Source organism: Monodon monoceros, unplaced genomic scaffold (genome assembly GCF_005190385.1).
Source record: "Monodon monoceros isolate NGI ecotype Baffin Bay Population unplaced genomic scaffold, NGI_Narwhal_1 Super_Scaffold_12, whole genome shotgun sequence".
In the NCBI taxonomy this organism is placed as follows: Eukaryota; Metazoa; Chordata; class Mammalia; order Artiodactyla; family Monodontidae; genus Monodon; species Monodon monoceros.
The window spans coordinates 36,428,275-36,449,845 of record NW_021703768.1 but is presented as its reverse complement, the minus strand read 5'-3'; the positions used below and the strand labels follow the sequence as shown (position 1 = coordinate 36,449,845).

At 42.8% G+C, this 21,571-nt stretch overlaps 1 protein-coding gene across 1 annotated transcript in view; it reads left to right on the top strand.

Annotated features, from left to right (window-relative positions):
- Positions 1-1,217: 1,217 nt before the first annotated feature.
- The window catches only part of CCL28 (C-C motif chemokine ligand 28), a 21,705-nt gene continuing 1,351 nt past the window's right edge, over positions 1,218-21,571 (top strand). Inside the window, exons 1-2 of the mRNA XM_029215762.1 lie at positions 1,218-1,346; positions 16,131-16,257. Coding sequence (XP_029071595.1) covers positions 1,283-1,346; positions 16,131-16,257 — 191 coding nt within the window. The 5' untranslated portion in view covers positions 1,218-1,282. The remainder of the gene's footprint in view (positions 1,347-16,130; positions 16,258-21,571) is intronic.

Genomic DNA, 21,571 nt, shown 5'->3' with positions numbered 1-21,571 from the left:
TTCCTATTGTATTATAACTCCAGTTCTTGATAGTGAAATTAGAGCTTGGTTAAGTACCACAACTTGACAGCTGGGGGACAATTCTGACCTCGAGCTCTTGACCTTATAAAGTAGTGCTGCCCAATGCAAATACAGTGTAAGCTACATAAGTAATTTAGAATTTTCTGAGTAGTCACATTAAAAAAAGTAAAAAAGCAGGTGAATAATTTTAATAATATAGCTTATGAAACTCAATATATCAAATATTATCATTTTAGCATATAACCAATACAAAAATTATTAACAAGATATTTTATATTTCTTTGTACCAAGTCTTTGAAATTCGGTGTGTATTTTACACTTATAGCACATGTGAATTTGGACTAGCACATTTCAAATGCTAAAGGACCACATATGCACAAGAAGCTACTGCATGAGACAGTGCAGACAGTGCAGTTAGAGGAAGCATGGCAGGACTTTGGAGGTCATCCAGCCTGACTTCTTACTTAAAGTTAAGAACATTTGCTAAGATTATGTAACCAGCTAGTAGAAAAGGCAGGATTAGAACCCAGCTATCCTCAGCCTACCCTATAGTTTTATTCACAAAGCTGATTAGTGACAAAGCTGGACTAGAGCCCACACCTCCTCATGCCTGCTCACACCTGCTCTAGGGCTCTTTTTTACCAGGCATAGCCCCTCTACCTGTCTTATTACCTTTCTCCTAAATAAACTAACAGCCTCACTGGAAACACTTTGGCTGCAGACCAAGACCAGAATGGGGTTGAATTTTCCCATCTTTCCACCAGATAATGTTTTTTATGACTTGCCACCTTTGTCCCTAGAAACTCAGTTTCAATAAGCTACTAAAAAACTGATTCCTTTACACAATGGTTCTCAATAGAGGTATCCATCAGTCACCTACGGAGCTTTTTAAAACTTCAAATTACTGGTTCTCTACTCCAAAATTCTGATTTATAACTGTGGAGGAATTCATATAGGTAGCTATTTTTAATGGTCCCCAAATTGATGCACACCTCCAAACTCACAGCAATCTCACCAGAGGTCAGATCACCACAGACATCACCTGATCCCTCAGGTGGTTGAACACAGGTCTGGTCTTAAGAAAGAGCCTGGTTTCAAGGAAAGAAACATGAGAAAGAGGTACCCTAGCACCTACCAGGGTGGAGCTTTCTGGCTTGCTTTCCTCCACGCTCTTTCTCTGCACCCAAGGGCACTTTTAGCCTCATTTCCTGATCTTAACAGGCTCACCTGCGGTGCTGTCGAGCTGCTGGGGCAGGCAGGAATGCAGCGGACAGGACTCGCTCTCATGGCCTTGGCTGCCTGGGTGGCTCTTCAGCCCTCGGAAGGTGAGTGGCCGGCTGGCTATCTAAGCCTCCAGGGGAAGGAGGGGGGCTGCCTTCCAAGACGGAGCTGGAAGGAGTGAGGTACTCCTGCAATTAGGGGTCAGATTTCCAATTATCTACATGAGAGTGGCGTTGGTTTAAATTCCTCATCTCCAAGAGGCAATTTCAGGAAGGAACCTCATTTGCACTTAAATATCAGTAATTTGCCACCAGTGCAACTTTGAGCAGTGCTTTCTTTTCTGATGATAGTATCTTAAGAGAATCCCTGGGTAGAGGCTGGAGGAAAGCCCCTATTATTCAACTGTCTTCCCCCTTACCCTGACCTGCTGAACTGTCTGAATACAAGTGTGCATATTCCTGGAAGAAAGACAGACTGGACCTCTGGTTTATGTTTTGGCAAGTTGCAAGCTTTCTGATCAAAGTCAGCCCTGTGGTTACTGAAAACCAAAACTTCAGTCTGATCTTTAAAAAGGGACACAGGATGAAGGAGGTGATTGAACCATACAAATTATATCAAAGAGAACTTCTATTGTGATTTGCTAGCATATATATGGAGACTATAACTGCGTCTGGACTGGAGGCAATCTTTTCTACTGTATTTAGGAAACCCTAAATATAGGTATTTAATACTTGACTGATTTGACTCTTTTCCACTGTCTTCTGAAACTTTACCCTGAATAGAGTCTCTAAATTCAGAAGAGGTGAAATGTAAGTTTTGTTTGGTCTGCTTTTTGAAAAATTAAACCAACATTTTTTTTTTAATTAAAAAAATTTTTATTTATTTATTTTTGGCCGCACCGGGCTGCCTATGGGATCTTAGTTCCCCGACCAGGGATCGAGCGGGTGCCCCCTGCAGTGGAAGCGCGGAGTCTTAACCCCTGGACCACCAGGGAAGTCCCGAGCCAACGTTTTTAAACTGACAGATTCCAAATACACATACTCATATATACACACATACGAATTAGATTTTAGAGCTTCTCTTGAAAAATCAGATCTGGCAACAATGGTTCCACATTCCCTGGCAAGAACTAGCTAGAGCAGACCAGCCTCTGTCCTACTCTGGAGTTGGCTATCATTCTATGACTCCCAATAGAGTGCCCCAATCTACTGAGCTTTATTACTGAGCACAGTTCTTCATCTCTAGCCACTTATCTTAGCAAAACAAAAAGGTTTTCAGTTTATATGTTTCTGTAAATTTTTCAGAAAATTTCACCATTAAAATTTTAGGACTCACCCCCATTGTTAAACAAAAGTCTACCAGCTAAGGCTTTATTCCTAGTCTTGGCAATGCAGTTGTTTTTTTTTTTTCTCACATAAAGCTTTGAAATAAAAGTGTATGCAACTCCCCGTTCAGCTTCCGGGCCTATTTTATAATCCAGCCGCAGGAGCAGCAGCAGCCCTCCTCCCGGAGAGGAGGGAGGGAGGGGCCGGCGGAGGGGGCAGGGTAATGAGGGAAGCCCTGCCAGACCCAAGGCCAAGGTCTGCTTGGGACTGAGCTCTGGCAGAGAGGGTGGGACCACAAAACACAGAGGTGTTTGAAAAGGAACAGTTGGTGATGATAAGAAAGAGCTGATGAGACCCAACAGTAACTTTCTGGGTTAGTCTTGGGGCTTTTTCCTAAGGCAGTTTGGGTCACAGGGAAATCACATTGTCTGGGAAGCTCCAGCTTTCTGCAATTTAAAAATAAGTGATGTCGGGGTTAAAATACATGAGAGTAGGCCTGAGAACAGTTGTGGAACTGAGGGGCAAGCCCACTGCTTTCCGTGCCAAACTTCCATTCAAGTGTCTGTGTGTCTCAGGTGCCTTGTGGGAGGCTGTAATGAATTCAAGCTGGGAGAAAGGTCAGGTTGGGAGGGAGAGAGGGAAAGAGGGAGGGAGAGAGGGAGGGAGGGAGGGAGGGAGGAAAGTGAATACTGAGCAGCGCAGGGAAGGAGGTGTACATGGCCCTGGCAATTGTCTCAGGCTGAGGGAGGGGATAGGGAAGTGGCCCGTGGCAGTGTGGGACTTTGGGAAATACATTTTGTTTTTTGAGGCATTAAATGTTCCATTCTCTTAATGGTGCCTGAAGTGTCCATCTTGATGTGATGGCTCAGTAACTGGCATCCCCAAAATATTCTGCATAAATCAGGGAGCAGTTGACTTACCCATAATTAGAAGCCCTGGATTCTCCTCAAAGATAGGGCATACTCCACACCTGCTGACGTGGCTGCCGGCTCCCAGAACTCAATTCCGACTCCATAAAAATGTCTATCATCCAGTGGCCAAGAGCCAGATTATTTAAAGCCACAACCTAGAGCTTTCTGGGCCTTGCTGTTTTTATTGTGCGTTAAAGACTAAGGGTCCACTTTGTCCAGCAGATACAAGTTGGGGGATTTTGCTTAAGTCCCAAATTGGCTTTCTTCCAATTTCCTGTGACAACCTACTTTCTCAGTGTAGGATGGCTCCTGATTAGAGATACTTGCTAGGGACTTGCTGCTTGCATCCTAAAAGAAAATTTTATCTTTTGTTTGTTTTAATCATAGAAGACTCACTAAGGAGGGTTGGAAGAATATACATTTGTGCTTGAAAGTTGTTCTGAACAGTTGGGACTCTGTTTCACCAGGAGTGCTTCCTGAGAAGCCAGACAAGACGTGCCCAGTAAATCTGCCCTTCAGTTTCTCTCCAAGTGTGCCCTTTAGTTAAAACAATAGGTCCTGATTTCCCTGAGTTCAATAACATTATTGGATTTAGCATCTAGATTTGGTTAAAAAAACCCCAATCATCATCTTTATAAGGTAGTTCAGGTTTGTTTTTTTTAATGTCTTTTTCTATATCTAGAGAAGCAGACTGGCTTCTTATAATAGCAATCTTCTCAAATTTCTGTCATATATGGGCCCCTTTAAAGAAAAACATTCTCTTTATTCTCAATGATGACTTTTAAATTATTTTACTACATCACTTGATGTATAAACATATAACTAGGTATAAACCCCATATATATGTGTTTATGTATGTATCTTCTGCAATTGTAAAACCAAAATAAATTTAAAATTTAAATAAAACCACAACTACAAAGCCAAGAAGATTTAAATGTAACAATATTAATTTAACCTAATGTTAATGTTTGGCCAAAACGAAAATCGCTATTCCAAACATGAATATAGCACTGATACTCGAGGTGCAGGTTTTGAGTTTCATGTGCATTAACTACCCTGTTCAGAATAAGAAGTGTTTTTTTCCCACCATCTTTTTCTGTTTGAGCCCTGATGGTATAATTTGCCCCTCCCTTAGCATGAATCCATTTTGAAATTCCACTCTGTTCTCTTCTTATTGGCCTGGGACAATTAAGACAGTATCTGACTTGGTAACAACACTAGCATAAACTTAAAGCAAAATTCAAATGTCCTGCAAGTGCTCCTTTAAGATGGTCTTCCAGAAGGTCCGGAACATGTCTATGTAAAGATTATCATTGAGATGAAATATTAAATTTAGGCATTGTCTGGAGAGCTCACGGACCCTGAGAACACATCCCCAGAGGTCTATGAAACCCAGTTTAAGAAATGCTGACATACTGGGAAGAGTGTGAGCTTTGGACTCCAAAACGCCAGGTCAGAATTCTAACTACATGAACTTGGGGAACTGCTTAACCATGCATAACCACACAGATTTTTAAAAACATTAAATAGGACCATGAAAACGTTCCTGTACCCAATTCCAACATGTGTGTAGGTTTCCCCAGACCAACAAACAACACTGAACTCCTCTCAATTCTGACACTATCTACCCAGAGATAGAATCAGATTCCACAGGCAAAGGGGTCAGCCCCACAAGGCTGCCCTCCACTTCAGGTGCCAATTGCAAGCCCACATTGTTACCTGTGCTTCTGACCAACTGGCTATAAATGGGTGGTTCCAATGATCTCCCTCCTTGGGTTTGATTAATTTGTTAGAGGGCTCATAGAATTTAGGAAAACCTGCTTACTCACCAGATTACTGATTTATTACAAAGGATATCAAAGGATACGAATCAACAGCTGGGTGAAGAGATACATAGGGTGAGGTCCCGAACAAAGGAGCTTCTGTCCTGTGGAGCTTTGGGCCCAGCATGGCGGCACATGGAAGCATTTTGGTTCCCCAACATAGAAGCTCTCCAAACCCCCTCCTTATTTTTGGCTCTTATGGAGGCTTTATTACATAGGCATGGTTGATTAACTCATTGGCCATTGGTGATTTTTATTTATTTTTGGCCATGCTGTGCAGCTTGTGGTGTCTTAGTTCTCTGACTAGGGATTGAACCTGAGCCCTCAGCAGTGAAAGCGAGGAGTCCTAACCACTGGACTGCCAGGGAATTCCCAGCCATTGGTGATTGATTCAACCTCCAGCCCCTCTCTCCTCCCTGTAAATCGGGGTGGAACTAAAAGCTCCAACCCTAACCAGCCCACATCCTTAGGCGCTTTGCAAAAGTTACCTTCATTAACATGAACCCAGTTGTGGTAGAAAGGGCTTATTACCAATAATGACCAGACACTCATTTCACCTTTATGGTTTGAAGCATTTTTGGGAACTGAGGACAAGAAAACCAAATATTTTAACAAAAGATGCTCCCATTGCTCTTATTACAAGGCAATTCCAAGCGTTTTGGGAGTTGTGAGCCAGGAACTCACGTATATTTGAAGATCAAATATATCTGAGAAATATATTTTGGTCATGTGAATGACCTATATTTTGGTTGTCTGAATGTCCAAATATAAATATTTCTTATAAATCACAGAACACAATCTACATACTGCTTTATATTTTGTTCCACTTAATCATAGGTAACAGCATATCTGTACAACACATATAGTCATTTCTTAAAAGTTTGCATCATTCATCTTAACAGACAACAAACTTCTTGGAACATTAAAGTTTCATTCATTCATTATCAATTAAGAGTCCTATCAAGAGACAGAAACCAGACAATAATTTGAACAGCAAAAGTTTAATACAACAAATTATCAACTATAACAAGAGATAGGCTAGAAAGAGGACACTAAAGCACACAGGAATAGCAGATTTTCCCAGGACAAAATAGAGTACTCAAGGAAGAGATCCTGCACCCCTTCCCTGCCCAGCTGAGACCAAGACCTTGTTGGAGGGCACAGCCATGCTCACTGAATGGCAAAAAAAAATCACCAGGTCTGCCCTCCAGTTTGCAGGGGAAAGTTCTTCACAGGGAGGTGTCTCACTGGAGGGAGAGGGGGCCAAGGATGGGGCAGTCTGGCTCTTTAGTTGTGCAGCTGACAATATGTTTATTCTGTGGATGCCTCTGAAATGGATGCATTGGCAATCAAAAGCTTAATGTCAGGCACTTACATTACAATCAAAAAAGGTGGCTTTCAGGCACTTACACTACAAGGGCCCATCTTAATTTCATAGAATAGGCAATTAAGGGTGAATTTGAAGCTAAGGGGCAATACATTGACAATGGACACATTCCACAAACACTCAGACACCTGGATACCTACTATGGAGCTGGCATTGTGCTGTATATTGACCTCCTGATGATGTCTTTTTTGTTTCCATTTATTGTTTACTATTTGTCACTTCTGTTCTAAGCACTTAAATGTATAAACTCATACAAGCCTCACAACCCCATGAGGTAGGTGTATTACCATCTCCATATTGCAGATAAAGAAACTGGGACACAGAGTATTAAGTAACTCACCCAACATCAGCTAGTAAGTGGCAGAGCCAGGGCTTGAACCTGGTAGTCTGTCTCCACACACCTAATAACTGTGCAGTAATGCCTGTCAGCATGTCTCTATGGCAAAAAATTACCTAACCCCCTTCGAGACTACCCCCTGAGCACTCCAGTGTCCATGATGTAAGAAGTACTGGTGACCAAATCTGTTCAGATTAACTAAAGAAAAACCCTCATTCACTCTCCATTACACAAACATTATCTCAGGGCTTCAAGAAGTCTCTGGGAGAACTTTATTTGGGCACAGCAGTTTCATGCATCATATCTTCGTGACTCCTTCTTGCCTATATGGTGACCGCAGTGGACACCTTTGTCTGTAGGCATCCACAGTGTGATGTGGCTCCATTAAGGTGTGAAGTTCACTGGAAGGGGAAATGTGTCCCCAACCATATTTGGAACATTTCTTTAACTACTATCATTCTTTTTATAATTAAAAAAAATTTTTTGTACCTATTGCCATTCTTAAGTTACACTTATGGACTTGAGATACTGACAGCAGCCAAGTGAATCTTTCTTATCATTTTTATCTTTATCCTGGGAATATTTCTCTAACAATGGCATGTACCTTTGCTCTGTTTCCTTTCTGCTGTGTTCCATAAAGTATTCTTGTAAGGCCAACTGGCCCGAGGCAGGGGAACACAATCAGATTCACAGGTTCCATCAGACCGAAACTCTCCGGACCACCCAGTCCAGAAACTGACCTGGAGACTTTCCGGACCACCCAGTTCCAGGAACTGACCTGGGGACTTTGAACCCGGCCCAGCCTTCCCGCCTTTCGAGGGGCGGGACTAACGGTCCCCCAGGATACCCGAAAAGACCACCAAATAAGGAATACCCTGCGCCCTCCCAGATTCACCACACCCCTTTCCCTTCTTCCCCTATAAAATCTTGCCCAACCCTCGCCCGGGTGCAACTTCTCTGGCCCCTTTCTCTCGGACCAGTGAACCTCGCCTGGGAGCGCTCCCTAATAAAGCTCACTTGAAGCTTTCCTCTGTTTCGCGGTGCTGTTTGTTAAGATCCGACCTTACAATTCTTTGTACTGGTGCTTTTCAAACTGCATTTCTAATAAGCCCCCAAGGGACAACCATACTGCAGCTCTGGGAACCGTACTTAGCCATCCATCTAAGGAAGAGAGGAAACTGGGTCACCTCTGTACATTAACAGAATCCTTTCCTTAAAACCCAGAATCTAATCTTTATATCCAAATTTGATGTGCAGTGTTTTAGTGCTGGTCTTAAAAGGTCTTGAGTCGGGAAATCTTTAAAGCCTTCTAGTTACTGACTAAAACTGGATCAGACATAAAATCAAATCAGGGACAGACATTCCCATTAACCATCCAACTCTGACACTTAATACTGGAAACAATGATGACAACCCCAAACCAACAGAATCAACGGCAATAACACTACAATAAGACAAGATAATGCTTTTAATGATACTAATAACATCATCTTTAAAATATTAAATATAATATTATATAAAATATATAATATTTAATTATATAAAATTAAATATAATGGACAAATGATTCATCATACTGAATTGACCCCTAATTACTTGAGGGTGGGGGGATGGTATGTTTCTGAAAAGCACTGTGTAATTTTAGGACACCTGGGACATAAGACCTTGATCAAAAAAATGATAATCTTATTTTTAAAAAAAGGAAAAATATTTAATATTTAAAAGCCTTAAAACAAGATAAAAGGAGACATGATATAAGACTACAACAGAGTTTAGATCAGCTTAAGAGACATTCAGCACTAATGCCAGGCACTGTGCTATGTGGTATGGGTATAAAGATATGCTGAGGGAGTTCACAGTCAAAAGACAGTCGTGTAAACGCTTAATTTTATATATGGTAAAGACAGAAAAGCACAGGGCGTTGTGAGACCTCAGATCCATGTGGGGGAAGAGCAAGACTGGGAAAACGGAGGCAACTGGGAGGGTCAGTTGGCCAGGAGCAAACTGATGAGGTTTGGAATTTGGGCAGTGGTAACAGGGACGAAAAGGGGGAGACAAATCTGAGAAATGTCCAGGGAGTAAAATTTACAGGTGTTTGTGACTGGCTGTGGAGTGCAGGAGGATGGAATGACATACAGGTTTCTGGCTTGGGTAACTGTAAACGATGGTTAAATGAGATGAGAAAATGAAAAGGAGTAAGTTTAAAGTGGCAGGAGATAACGTCCTCAGTTGGATACAGAGGAATGACTGTATTAGGGGAATGACGAATTTAGTGTCTTGAAAATCAGGGATATGGAAAATTTCTAGGACGGAAAGGGTAAAAATGTCACATGCAGCAAGGAGGTCGTCTAAGATATTAGGAAATTGCTAGGGTAGGGACTCTGAGTTCAGGGACAGTGACTCACTAATTTTTGTATACTTAGTGCCTGGAACAATGACTGACACAAGGCAGGCGCTCAATAAACGCTGCTGAATTGTACTGATGTGGCAATTACCTTCATTAGTAAAATAATACTTGATTCAAACTCAAAAAGGTTTGTATGAGATATTGTTGCTCTTCTCCCAGGGAAGTTTTTTCTTGACCTAACCAAGCCTAAATTTTCATTAAAAAAACTTTTGAAGGAAATGTATTAAACTTATCAATCCAACCGAAGGGGAAAAAAAGCAAAGAAAAAAGATGACTGAAAATACAAAATAAGATGGATAAATAAATTTAACCAAAAGTTAGGTGTCATGCTATTAATATCAGAAAAACAGAATTTACGCAAAAGTCTGTAATAGCACTAGAGGAATCTTAGGGAAGGATAAGTACAATCAATTCACCAAGAAGGTTCACCCAAGGCTGAGAATAGGGTGGGGAAGTGATGTGACCGAGGTGAGTCGTGCAAGCGCAGGGTCGAATTTTGTTTTTATTTAAAATTGCAGTATTTCATTCATCACATATGTCTTTGTATTAATTCTTATTTTAAAAAATGCTGCATTAAAATGTGACTTGTCTTCGTTACTGAGTTTTTTGGCGCCCCTTTAAATTTGGCAACCGAGGCTAGTGCTTCTACTCCAATCCCGGCTGCATACCGGAAGGGTACTTGTACGCGTTTGAAAATATAACCCCAAGCGATGCATTGTAAAAGCTGACAGACTGGCAAGGAAAAAAAAAAATCTGACATAATCTCAACAACAGTGTAAGATTTCTTACCTATGTGCATCAGAAACGGATAGATCAAGCACCCAAAACACTAACGAAGGTAGGAAAGACGTGCCCAGCGCAACTGACTTTGCCCCACAGCTCCAGGAAGGACAGCCCGCGGTAGGCCAGGCTGGCCCTGCGCGCCCCGGCCAGGCTCTCCCGCCCCGCCAGAGCGCGTCCTCAGGAGCCGCCGGGCAGAGGCAGGACTCGCGCTTCCGCTCGGGGAGGTCCGGGCGGCGGGCGCAGGTGTCAGCTGTTTCAGGGTCGCGGCCGGGGAGGCTCGCGCTGGTTGACGTCCGTGGGCGCGTGAGCAGCCCAGCCACCACGCCGATCGCGTGATGTTACCCTCCCGGAGGCGCACTCCTTATACTTGCCCGCTTCTCCGCTCCCGCGCCCTCCCTGCGCCGCACGCACCAAACACCCGCTGAGCGAAAAGCAGGCCCACCTTGCCTGTGGCGCCCAGCAGGTTGCACAGGCGCAGAGACCGGAAAAGCGGCGGGACGTGGCCCAGACAAGCGACGACAAGCACCACCCGCTGCCCGCAGCTGTCGCCCCGCACTCCTCCTCCTCCTCCTCCCCTTCTTTGAGCCGGGGCTTCGGCTTCAGCACCTAGTTTCCCGATCCACGGCCGCCTTGCCTACAGATAGGTGTAGCGCGACAGCCGTAAAGCGCCGCAGCGTCGTGCTGGTGTCTTTTTCCCATCTTCGTTTTAGTTTCCTCTGGTTTTCCTTTTCTAGGGTCGCGAGTTGAACCTTTTATTTTATCGTGTTTGTGTTTTAAATAAATGCACTTAGGCTAAATTTAGCTGTATCCTGTTATAATAAATAGCACCTCCGCTGTTTTCCAGAATAAATGTTTCGTGATTTCACTTTTAACGAATGAGTTCAATACATTTTTTTAGTTTCTAAGAAAATGATTTTTGTAAATTTATAAATATATTTTATTTATTATTTAGACCCAGATTTTTAAACGGTTACTTTGCACAGGAACTGCCTCTTCAAACACTGTATACTAAAAAAGAACTCAACTGTAGATACGGTAAGATAGTGCTGTGATGTAGGGAAGGAAAAAAAATTTTTTCCTTCTACCCTTCTAGGTTCTGTACTAGGACCCCTGTAACAAAAGACAGATTAACAAGAGAAAAGCATACAAATTTATTTAATGGGTGCCTTTGAGGCAGGAGATAGATGGGCCCCAAGCTAGGCATTTACAACTGGCCTCCCGTTTACATTTCTTGGGGTAGGAAAAAAGTGGGCTTCAGGCAGGACCCTTACAACTAGCCTCCTGTTTGCATTTCCTGAGACAGGAGTTAGATGGGCTCCAGGTTAGACATTTAAAATCAGCCTCCTGTTTACTCTCCAAAATGGAAGCTATAACAGGGACAGGGTAAATAGCCAAGCTTTGTCTCTTGTGGATGCCTTAAGATAACAGTTATGGCAAGAACAAAGAGGGGCAAAACCTTGTTTGAGTAAAGGATCAAGGGATCTCCGTTCCCCCCCTCCTTGGGGCAAGGGAGACACTAAACATGCAAAGAAAGTCTCCTTGGGGGTCAAAAGTCAGGGAACAACGCCAGGCCATGATGAGTCTTGCTTCCCCCCACCCCCCAATCCTTTGTGTGGAGATCCATCTTAGCTGAGAAGTGCGTGCGCACCTACGGGGAGGGTCCTGAGACAAATTAGCCTAGGGGGACAAAGCAAGATGATTGGCCAGAAGGGAGACAAGGACCCAGAAAACTGGCCCCTCATAAAGGATTTAAACTTCCCAAAGGTGCGACTCTCTCTCTCGGAGTTTGCCTGTGCGCCTGTGCGTCTTTCCACATGTACTGTCCTTTTCCAAAAAACTTTTTACATTTCTCTTTACCTTCTGCCTCCTCGCTTGAATTCTTTCCTGACAAGGCAGGCAAGAACTGGGGGTTTAGGCCCTAGCCGCTGGCTTCTGTGGTTTAGCAGTTAGGACTCCCGGTCAGGGAACTAAGATCTTGCTTCCAACTACTGCTCACTGCTGCTTGTTACAAGCTGCTGCTTACTGCTGCGTGCGTCCGAAATCACCTTCACAAGGAAATGAAGACCCAAAGAAGCAGTCTGAGTTACTGAAATGGAGCAGGACCCTATGGTCCTTCCCCCCACCCCCTATGTCCTCAGCCTGCCTTTTATCTGTGGAAAAAATTGAGCCAAAGAATAAGTTTCATCAGAGAAGTGAGAAAATGCAGAAACAGGAAAACAGTCAAAGGAGACCAAATTATAATAGTTTAGTCATTAAGCAAAATCAAGGACTTTTAGTTTCTCCTTAAGGTCCATAGACAATATTCTGAGCCATATCCGGTGAGCTGTACATAAGCTGCTACAGTTCCAAGAACTGGCCTCGAAAGAAATGGGAACAAACCAATCCCGGAACTGAAGATTAACTGTACCTAAAACAATCGATATGACGCTGGTCAGACCACCGATGACTGTCAGAGCTTCTGCACCACGTAGCCCCCTCCCTCTGTCTATAAAAACTCTTGCCCCCTGATTGTCAGGGGGGGAGTCGGCCTTTGGACAGGAGTCTGCCCTCCATACCCTGCCCCCACCCCGGTTTCCGGCATCCAAAATAAAGTAAACTTTCCTTTCCACCAACCTCGCCTCTTTATTGGCTTTTGAGCGGCAAGCAGCTGGACCTGGGTTCGGTAACATTACGACTTATATATTAAGTTGGACAAAGAGTGGTAATTGTGAAAACGTGAGAAGACAAAGGAACTTGGGCTAAAGCAGTTAACCATGGAAAAGTGACTAGGAACATAAGGCTTAGTTTAACAAGGTTCGTTTGTGGTTCGTTTGTGCAGATTTTCCTTGGCTTCAGCTTCCTGTGGGGTGGAGATACCATCTCACTTCACCCAGAAGGTGGGGTGGTACCACCCTCTGCTGCTAAAAATTTCTTTCTTCCCCAGGTGTTGGGAGAGTACCTTTTACGTGGAAGTTTTCTCTCTTGCTTTTAGGAAGATCAGAGTACCATTTCTGCATCTGTTGGTTTTTTAAGTGGCTTTAACTTAAAATAATCAACATGCCAGAGTGGCATATTTTGGGGTGGCGTGTTCCGAACTCTTTCAGTGACAAAACATTAGAAATTGTAGATGAAATGTACAATTTCTTAGAAAGCTAAGATATCAAAATTGACTGGAGAAGTTACAGAAAATCTAAATAAACATGTAACTACTAAGGAAGTTAAGTCAGAATTGAACATCTTTTCTTCAGACAGACAGTAGACCTAAATGGTTTTAGAGGTTTTACCAAACATTGGAGGGACAGGTAATCCTTGTCTTACACAAACTTTTTCAAATAATAGAAAAACAGAGAAAGCTACCCAATGCATTGCTGAGATTAATATAACGTTAACACTCAGAACATTCAAGGATGATATCGGGGATAAAAGTATGGAGTAATCTTTTTTATAAACATAGATGCAAAAATATAAAAATGAAAAAATAAAAATATGTTTTTATATTTATATTTATCATCGAAATCAGAGGAAGTTCCTGGTGGTTCTTTCAAAATGGAAATATTGATAGGAAGCTGCTCTAGAAAACCTCTAGGGGGCGATGTTATCTAAAAGAATCTTACCTTTGCCCTAATCCAAACCACCCTGTTAAGATTCTTCATTGCTTAACTCCTTGTGCACGCTTCAGAGGATTCCATCTTTCTTGGCCTTTTACATTTCCAGCTGCCTCACTAGGGCACCAGTCACATCTGTGAACATATGATAAATGCTGGCCTGACTCTTGCCTTTCGATAGTTAATCTGTCTTAGGTTAAGTGATCTCCAGGTGAGCCCAGCCTACCTTTATATCTGAGAAATATAATTCAGTTTATTAAGTACATATAGGTCCTGAGTGCTTTTCTGGCTTAAAACTGTGCTTTGAATTGATGTCAGCACTCCGAAAACTCAAATTCTTAAGCACATAGGTTTGCCTATGATTCTTAATTCCCACAATGCTTCTGAAAGTCCATTTCATATTTTATAGTTGCCTGGGTTACAACTAATAACAGAAGTATGTGTAGTAGTAACTCTTCATCTTTCTATCCCCAAGGTCCAGCATAGTGATTCACTGTAAAAGAGCTCGTAGACATAAATATAGATAGTATTTCATTTATAAGAATTCACATAGTAATTCTTATATAGTAAGATGGGTGAATGAATGAATGGTTACATGAATAAACCCAAAACCTTGTTTGGGATAGTAAAACAGTTTGACTTGGAGAATAGGAAGCACAGCGTAGCTAAAGAAAGAAACAATTAGTTTAAGGAAATCAATGCATTAATAAATGTGAGGACAATCAGTGTCCTCCCATCGTACTTTTTAAAACATTGAAATAAGGAATTCCCTGGTGGTCCAGTGGTTAGGACTTGGCGCTTTGCTGCTGTGGGCCTAGGTTCAAAGCTCAGCACGCCCCCACCCTCCAAAAACAGCATATAATTCGGGGAGTTCCCTGGTGGCCTAGTGGTTAGGATTCCGGGCTTTCACTGTCGTGGCCCCGGGTTCAATCCCTGGTCAGGGAACTGAGATCCCTCAAGCTGCGGGATGTGGCTAAAAAAACCCAAAAAAACCAAAGACAAACAAAAAAAGGGGTACAATTCAGTGATTTTTAATATATTCACAGAATTGTACAACCATTACCACTGTCTAATTTCAGCCTGTTTCATCAACCCAAAAAGAGACCCTGCACCTATTAGCAGTCATGTCCCATTCCCTCCTACTCCCACCCCTGGCAACCACTAATCTCCTTTCTGTCTTTATGGATTTGCCTATTCTGAACATTTCATATAAATGGGATCATACAATATGTGGCTTTTTGAATCTGGCGTCTTTCACTTATAATCTCTCCTTGTCCCAAGAGCAGGGACCTCTATGGCTTAGAGCTGACACCACTGAGGGGTTTTACTCATTTCTTTTAACCTCTAATTCAGGGGCTAACTTCTGTCTGTTATTATGAGACTGCCACCTGCAGCCACTGTTGACTATAATTTCTAATTTTTTAAAAAAAAATGTATTACCCACTTGGAAGAATGGGGAGCATAGAATACTGTATGTGGCACGTAGGAATTTGCAGATACACATTTTAGTAGGAGATTAGGTTTCCTTGCATATTTGTGTTGCCCTTTTCTCCTTATAGCTGGGTAACATAAGCTCCTCCTAACCTGACTTCCTGCCCCGGTCACTCCTCCCTTATATTATCCCCACTTGCTCATCACTGCAAGACAAATTTTCCTAAAACCCTTCTCCTTTCTCAAATATTTAATGGACTCCATTTCATAAAAGATAAACCTCCTTAGACTGGCATTCAATGGGGTGTGACCTCAGTCTATGCTTTGAACATACCTCCCATTAGTCAGCTTCCCAGCCGCTCAGTTCACACCAAGTGGTCTATTTTTCTCTATTCTCTAAATATGCCCTGGGCTTTCCTATCTCAGAACTCTTGACCATGCACTTCCTTTGGCCTGGACAAGTTTTCTCCATTTTTCTCCACCCATCCAAGTCCTTAAAGATTCAGTTAAGAACTTCCCTGGTGGGTCCATTTCAAACCTGCTCCAGGGACCCATGTGGTTGCTCCCTTCGGAGCTCACGGGACACTTTGTCAACCTCACCTCTGAGGTTGCAAGTACGGTTGCAACCCCAGTAACATCATCTAAAGCTGTTTCTCAACTCTTGCCTTGTTTTGTGTCTTTGCTTGTGCTTAGTTTTATCTCCCCGCCCCCAATACAGTGTAAGTTCTGTAGGGTAGAGACGTGTCCTGCCCTGGAGTCTGCATGTACAAAGCCCCCAGTAAGTGTTTGCCTCTTGCTTCAGTGGGTTAACATTCTGTTTCTCTAGAGTCTTCAAGATAAGAGCCAGGCCAGTGTTTGGTAAACTGTGAGAGTTCACATTTCTTTCTTCTCCTCTTTTAGCCATACTTCCCATTGCCTCCAGCTGCTGCACTGAGGTTTCACATCATATTTCCAGAAGGCTTCTGGAAAGAGTGACTACATGTAGCATTCAGAGAGCTGACGGGGATTGTGACTTGGCTGCTGTCATGTGAGTGTTCTTGGGCAGGGAGGTCTAGACCTGCTGAGTGGTTGTTTCTCGTCTAGTGAACAATAGGTTGGGGAGACTTTGCCTGATACGCAGCATACAAATAATTATTTGAACAAGGGAGGGGAGGGTGGCGTGAATGCGCACTCTCTCTGTGCCAGGATGTCCAGAGGCACATGCTAACCCTCCGTTCCCTGCACTGCACTGCTGTGTTGAGAGGGAAATGCCTTTAGTCACCAGACAGTGTGCACGACTTTCCTCAGCCAAACAAGGGACATTCTGAGTGAAAACAAAAGCAAAAGCAAAAATAAAAACAGAAGGTGACTCTATTCAATTTCATGGCTTTAACTATAATTTTTCCCTGCAAGTAATGGGCTGCTATCATTTTTCCTCTCTGAATTCATCAGAAGTGTATGTAAGATTCAAACAGAAGCATGGAGGTGTCCATACCTGTCACAAGTGCTACATGCAATCAAGTTCAAATGCCCTTCTTTGCTTTTGATTCTGGGCTATTGCTCTCACCCCTCCTACCTCCACCCATGGCTCAGCTATTCAAAACTCTGGACTTACATATGTACTCAACGTCCCCACATAGACTTTAGAATCGGAAATGCATTGGTACTTAGCAAATCTGGGTTCTAACAATAATGCTGTGAGGAAGGCATAAATCATATCCATGTCACACAGGAGAACGCTGTCACTGAGCAGATGACATAGCTCACCTGGTGACAGATAGCTAGTGAACAGCAGAAATGGGATGAGAACCCAGGTCTCTTCATTCAGAACACTATATTCCAAGGTCTCTCAGAACAACGGTGGGACTACCCATAAAATGTTCTCCCAAACTCCAAAGCATTTGGCACCTTTAAATCATAACAAGGGCACATTAGGCATCTCCCAGGAGTGCTGGTTTTAATACCACTTGTGGCTCCAGGTGACACAAATAAGCCCAATGCTGATGCCTGGGTTCCTGAGTCACTGGGGAACCTCTTCATTAATTGAATGAATTCAACAAATATATATTGATTAGCCATTATGTACCAAGTACCCTTCTATGTGCAAAGATACAGCAGTAACAAAACAGACTCTGCCCTCCTGCAGTCCCCAGGAGACTCTATCCAACTGGGTCCTGCAGACCATTCTCTGAGATTTAAGATACATTTTCCCCCCTTTCAAAGGAATCCATCCATTACTCATCCTTGAGAAACACTTCTCCAAGAAAAGATTCTCAGAAGTTCAGAGGAAGAGTTTGTAAGCTGTCCATGGATAGACTTTCTTCAGGTCAGGGGGCTGTGAATTCCCTGAAATTTGTGGGTATGAATGTGTGAGCATTTTCTTAGGGAGAGGGTCCATAGAATTCACAAGCTCCTCAAAAGGATCTCATATCCAACAAAGTTTAAATATCACACTTGGGGGTTACATGTATGGAGGAAAACAATTCCTGACCCAAACTTTTAATAAGCACAGGTGTCTGTGGGGGAGAAGCGAGAGGACCGGAAATTCTCTCAGTGTCTCCTCAGATCACGCCCCTCACTGGCACTGTCAGCTCAGGAGGGTTAGTCGGCAGGAACCAGTGACTCCCATAGCAATCCGGGGAATACTAACTGACAAGCTCCCTTCTGAGGGGATGCTTCACGTTCCCAACGGGCTTGAAAAGCTCCCATAGTATATGCCTGGCCAAGATCCCATCAGTTTTTATTTAATCTGAATAAATAGTGCTGGTAATAGTTGCAGAGTGAAAATTCATAGGCAGTTCACGGATAGGCAATGCTCTGGAAAATTGGAAACACCTGGGTATTTGTGTCAGCCCTACCTAGCTGAAGTAAATCTGCCTGAGGCTGCTCTCAGAAATGCTAGATTCTCAGCTTTCAATTCCCTCCACCTCACTGGCATATGTCACCTCAGACTAAAAAAGCCTTCAGAACTTGTAAGGGCTGCCGTGGGACTCCCAGAAAGCCACAGAGAAAGAACCAGAGGAGGTGTCTGTGTGTATATGAGTAAGAGATAGATGCTGGGGACTCTCAGGGGACACTATTCTCAGAATTTTCAGAGAAGTTTCTTTGGATTAAGCAGGTGTGAGATAGAGATCTAAAAGGTATAGGTACAGGGACTTCCCTGGTGGTCCAGTGGGTAAGACTCCATGCTCCCAATGCAGGGGCCCTGGGTTTGATCCCTGGTCGGGGAAATAGATTCCCCACGCCAGAGCTAAGAAGCCTGCATGCCTCACTAAAAAGTATGCATGCCGCAACTAAAGATCCCACATGCCGCAACTAAGACCCAGTGCAGCCAAAATAAATAAATAAATGAATAAAATAATAAATAACTATTAAAAAATAAAAGGTATAGGTACAGAAATATTGCAAATCCTCACTTCGATAAGGGAAAATATGATCAAAAACATGATTCTTCATTTTAAAAAGGACTCAATTTTAATTAAAGGGAAACTCTGAAGCCAATCACTTGGATCTAAAAATACTTCATCCAAGTACAAGTTTTTAAATTGGCCCCTCTGTGCTGATAAGACAGCTGAAAAATATAGAGTAGTTATGACTTAGTCTCAAATAAGATGAAATTGGACTATGTAGTATTTTGTAATCATAAATTACAGGTCATCTCTGTTGTGTTTTCTGATTCAACATAAATAAATAAATGTTCTCTTGTTTTCAAATTGTTTTACTACAGATCATGTTTTTACTTATCCAAAATGTAGTCCCTTAACCTTGACTGTGTATAAAGACATTAAGGTTTGAGACAAGTGTTTTAGATGTAGAAAATATTGCAAGCGTTGAAAATACAATTCCCAAAAAGCATGTATCAATATTATTAATCACAATTAACTAATATAAATTAACTTACATTGAACTCACTAGATTTATTTCCTTGTCCTTTCTGCCTAGAAATAGGTCCTTTGTTTCACACCCTTTAAACAATCACTGGAATATTTGATGTCTGAGACAGCAGTTTGTTTAAAATTTCTCTACAGTGATTTCATTAAAGAGCTTCTAGCTCTTTCTAAACATAAACACAAGGCAAAGTTGTATATCTTGAGCAGAGCACTGCGTTTTTTTGTTTCTGTTTTTGTTTTCATCTTTTGGCCATGGCGTGCAGCATATGGGATCTTATTTCCCAGACCAGGGATTGAACCCTTGACCCCTGCAGTGGAAGCGCAGAGTCTTAACCACTGGACCGCCAGGGAAGTCCCTGAGTTTTCTTGAATCATATAGACATTATCCGTTGGGAAGAAAATTTGTAGTTATTGAATAAAGATATTTGGGGATCTTTAGTACCTTTTCAAAAGTGGTGTTGAAGGGCTGTTGTGCTTAGAGGAATAGGTAAAGAAATAAAGTTTAGGGATCAATTATAGGTATAATCTATGGCAGGGCCACCCCTTTAAATCCACTGGACTGTCGCTAGCTACTCTCTTATGGGTAAAAAAAAAAAAAAATCAAGGGATCAGCCTAATGGTTTCTTAGAGTCAAACCTCTTCACCTAGAAATTTACAACTGGGTGGGTCAGTGCCATCAGAATATTGTGGAGTTGGGGGAAGGGGAGGGAGTGTGAAATAGGCTACCTCCTTGCCCCACATGACCTCGTCTCTTTTTATCCTGATGGAGACACATGGGATACAAGTGGAAGTTTAAGCAGTCTTTAAATTTTAGGGTTTTAAAACATCAGAGCATCTTGGATTTTGGAGCTGTGCTCTGGCAGTTGACTTTTTTTTTTTTTTCGGTACCTGGGCCTCTCACTGTTGTGGCCTCTCCCGTTGCGGAGCACGGGCTCCGGACGCGCAGGCTCAGCAGCCATGGCTCACGGGCCCAGACGCTCCGCGGCATGTGGGATCTTCCCGGACCGGGGCACGAACCCGTGTCCCCTGCATCGGCAGGCGGACTCTCAACCACTGCGCCACCAGGGAAGCCCTAGCTGCTGATTTTTCCCTTTGTATTACACTGAGAGGTTGAGGCCCCAATGCGTACGCCTTTGAAAAGGGGCCCACATGGCAGGTGTTGCCTGTTTTCCTGTGGCTGTCTTCCTCCCTGGATCCTCTGTCTGTATTCCCCCATCCAGGGCTCTCCTGCAGCCCCAGAGCCAATGCCCCTCCCTGAGGCTCCCCCAGGAATAGTGGCGTTGCGTCCTGGTTCTCTCCTGTGTAACCAATGGGCTTATCTGGGTGTCGGTGGAGTCTTTCTCCACTGGATGTCTGCTCAGGTTCTTGCTGACACCACAGGGAGAGGAGAGAATTTAGTCCTTTGGAAAGGGTAGGAGCTTCAGCTCTTTCTTGTTTGTTGTTTTTTCCTCCACATTAATGCTGTAGCCACGTTTTCTCCTATAATAGCTTAAGGCAAACCAACTGGCCATAGTGAGAAGTAGCTTCTCTTTTGAAGACCTCTCAATCTACTACACTTAGAGAATGTGTTGTCCTCCTATTAAGATGCCTCACTTCTTTCAAATTAACAATCCCACATGCTGGCTTTATTATGCTCAAGTGCATTCAAGCCTTTCCCAACTTTTTCTCCCATTTTAGGAGTCCCCACATTAGCTGATGGGTCCTCTTGGACTGCTGGAGAAATGGCAGCCTGCTCTCTATCACGGTTTTTCCCCCCATAGAAAAGGGTAGGGGGTTTCAATTTATCCAGATACAGAAATATTGTATATGTAGAGCCAGCAGGATCTGCAACATTTCATAAAAAGCTGGATGGCATCTGATGGGGTATTAGAAGTCACAATATCTTTTGTAACAGGAAATTCTTCTAGTTACCAGAAATTGTGAATGGTGCTCTAGGAGTCTCCCACCCCAATGTCAACATTTCATACAGAAAAATGAAAACGAAAACAAATTCTGAGACATGGTATAGATCTATATTATATTAAAATGTTAATAAATGTCTAGTACATTTTAGTTGATTGTTTTGTTGAAACAAAACCAGATTGTCCTTATTTTGAACAATTTTCACTTCATATCTACAACTAATTACTGGATTCCTGCTCTGAACAAGGCCTTTTCAAGACACTTCCAAACTATTCCTCCTTCGAGGCTCCACAGAAAAAGGAGAGAGTCTGAGACAAGCACTCAGATAAAAGGTGGAGTAAACTAAGTGTCAGAAGAGAGGTAACAAGCACCACGGAGATTCAAAGGAAAAAAGAGGGCATTTAGCTGAGAGGATCTAGAAAAACCTTAAGGAGGAGGATGTGTTTAAGATGGGCAGTGAGGAAGGAATTGGTTTTGTTGGGTGCTTGGGGTCAGGAAAGAGAATTGTTTTCACATGGTTTCTCTCCTTCCCTCCCCCTCCCCTCCCCTCCCCTCCCCTCCCCCCCCCCT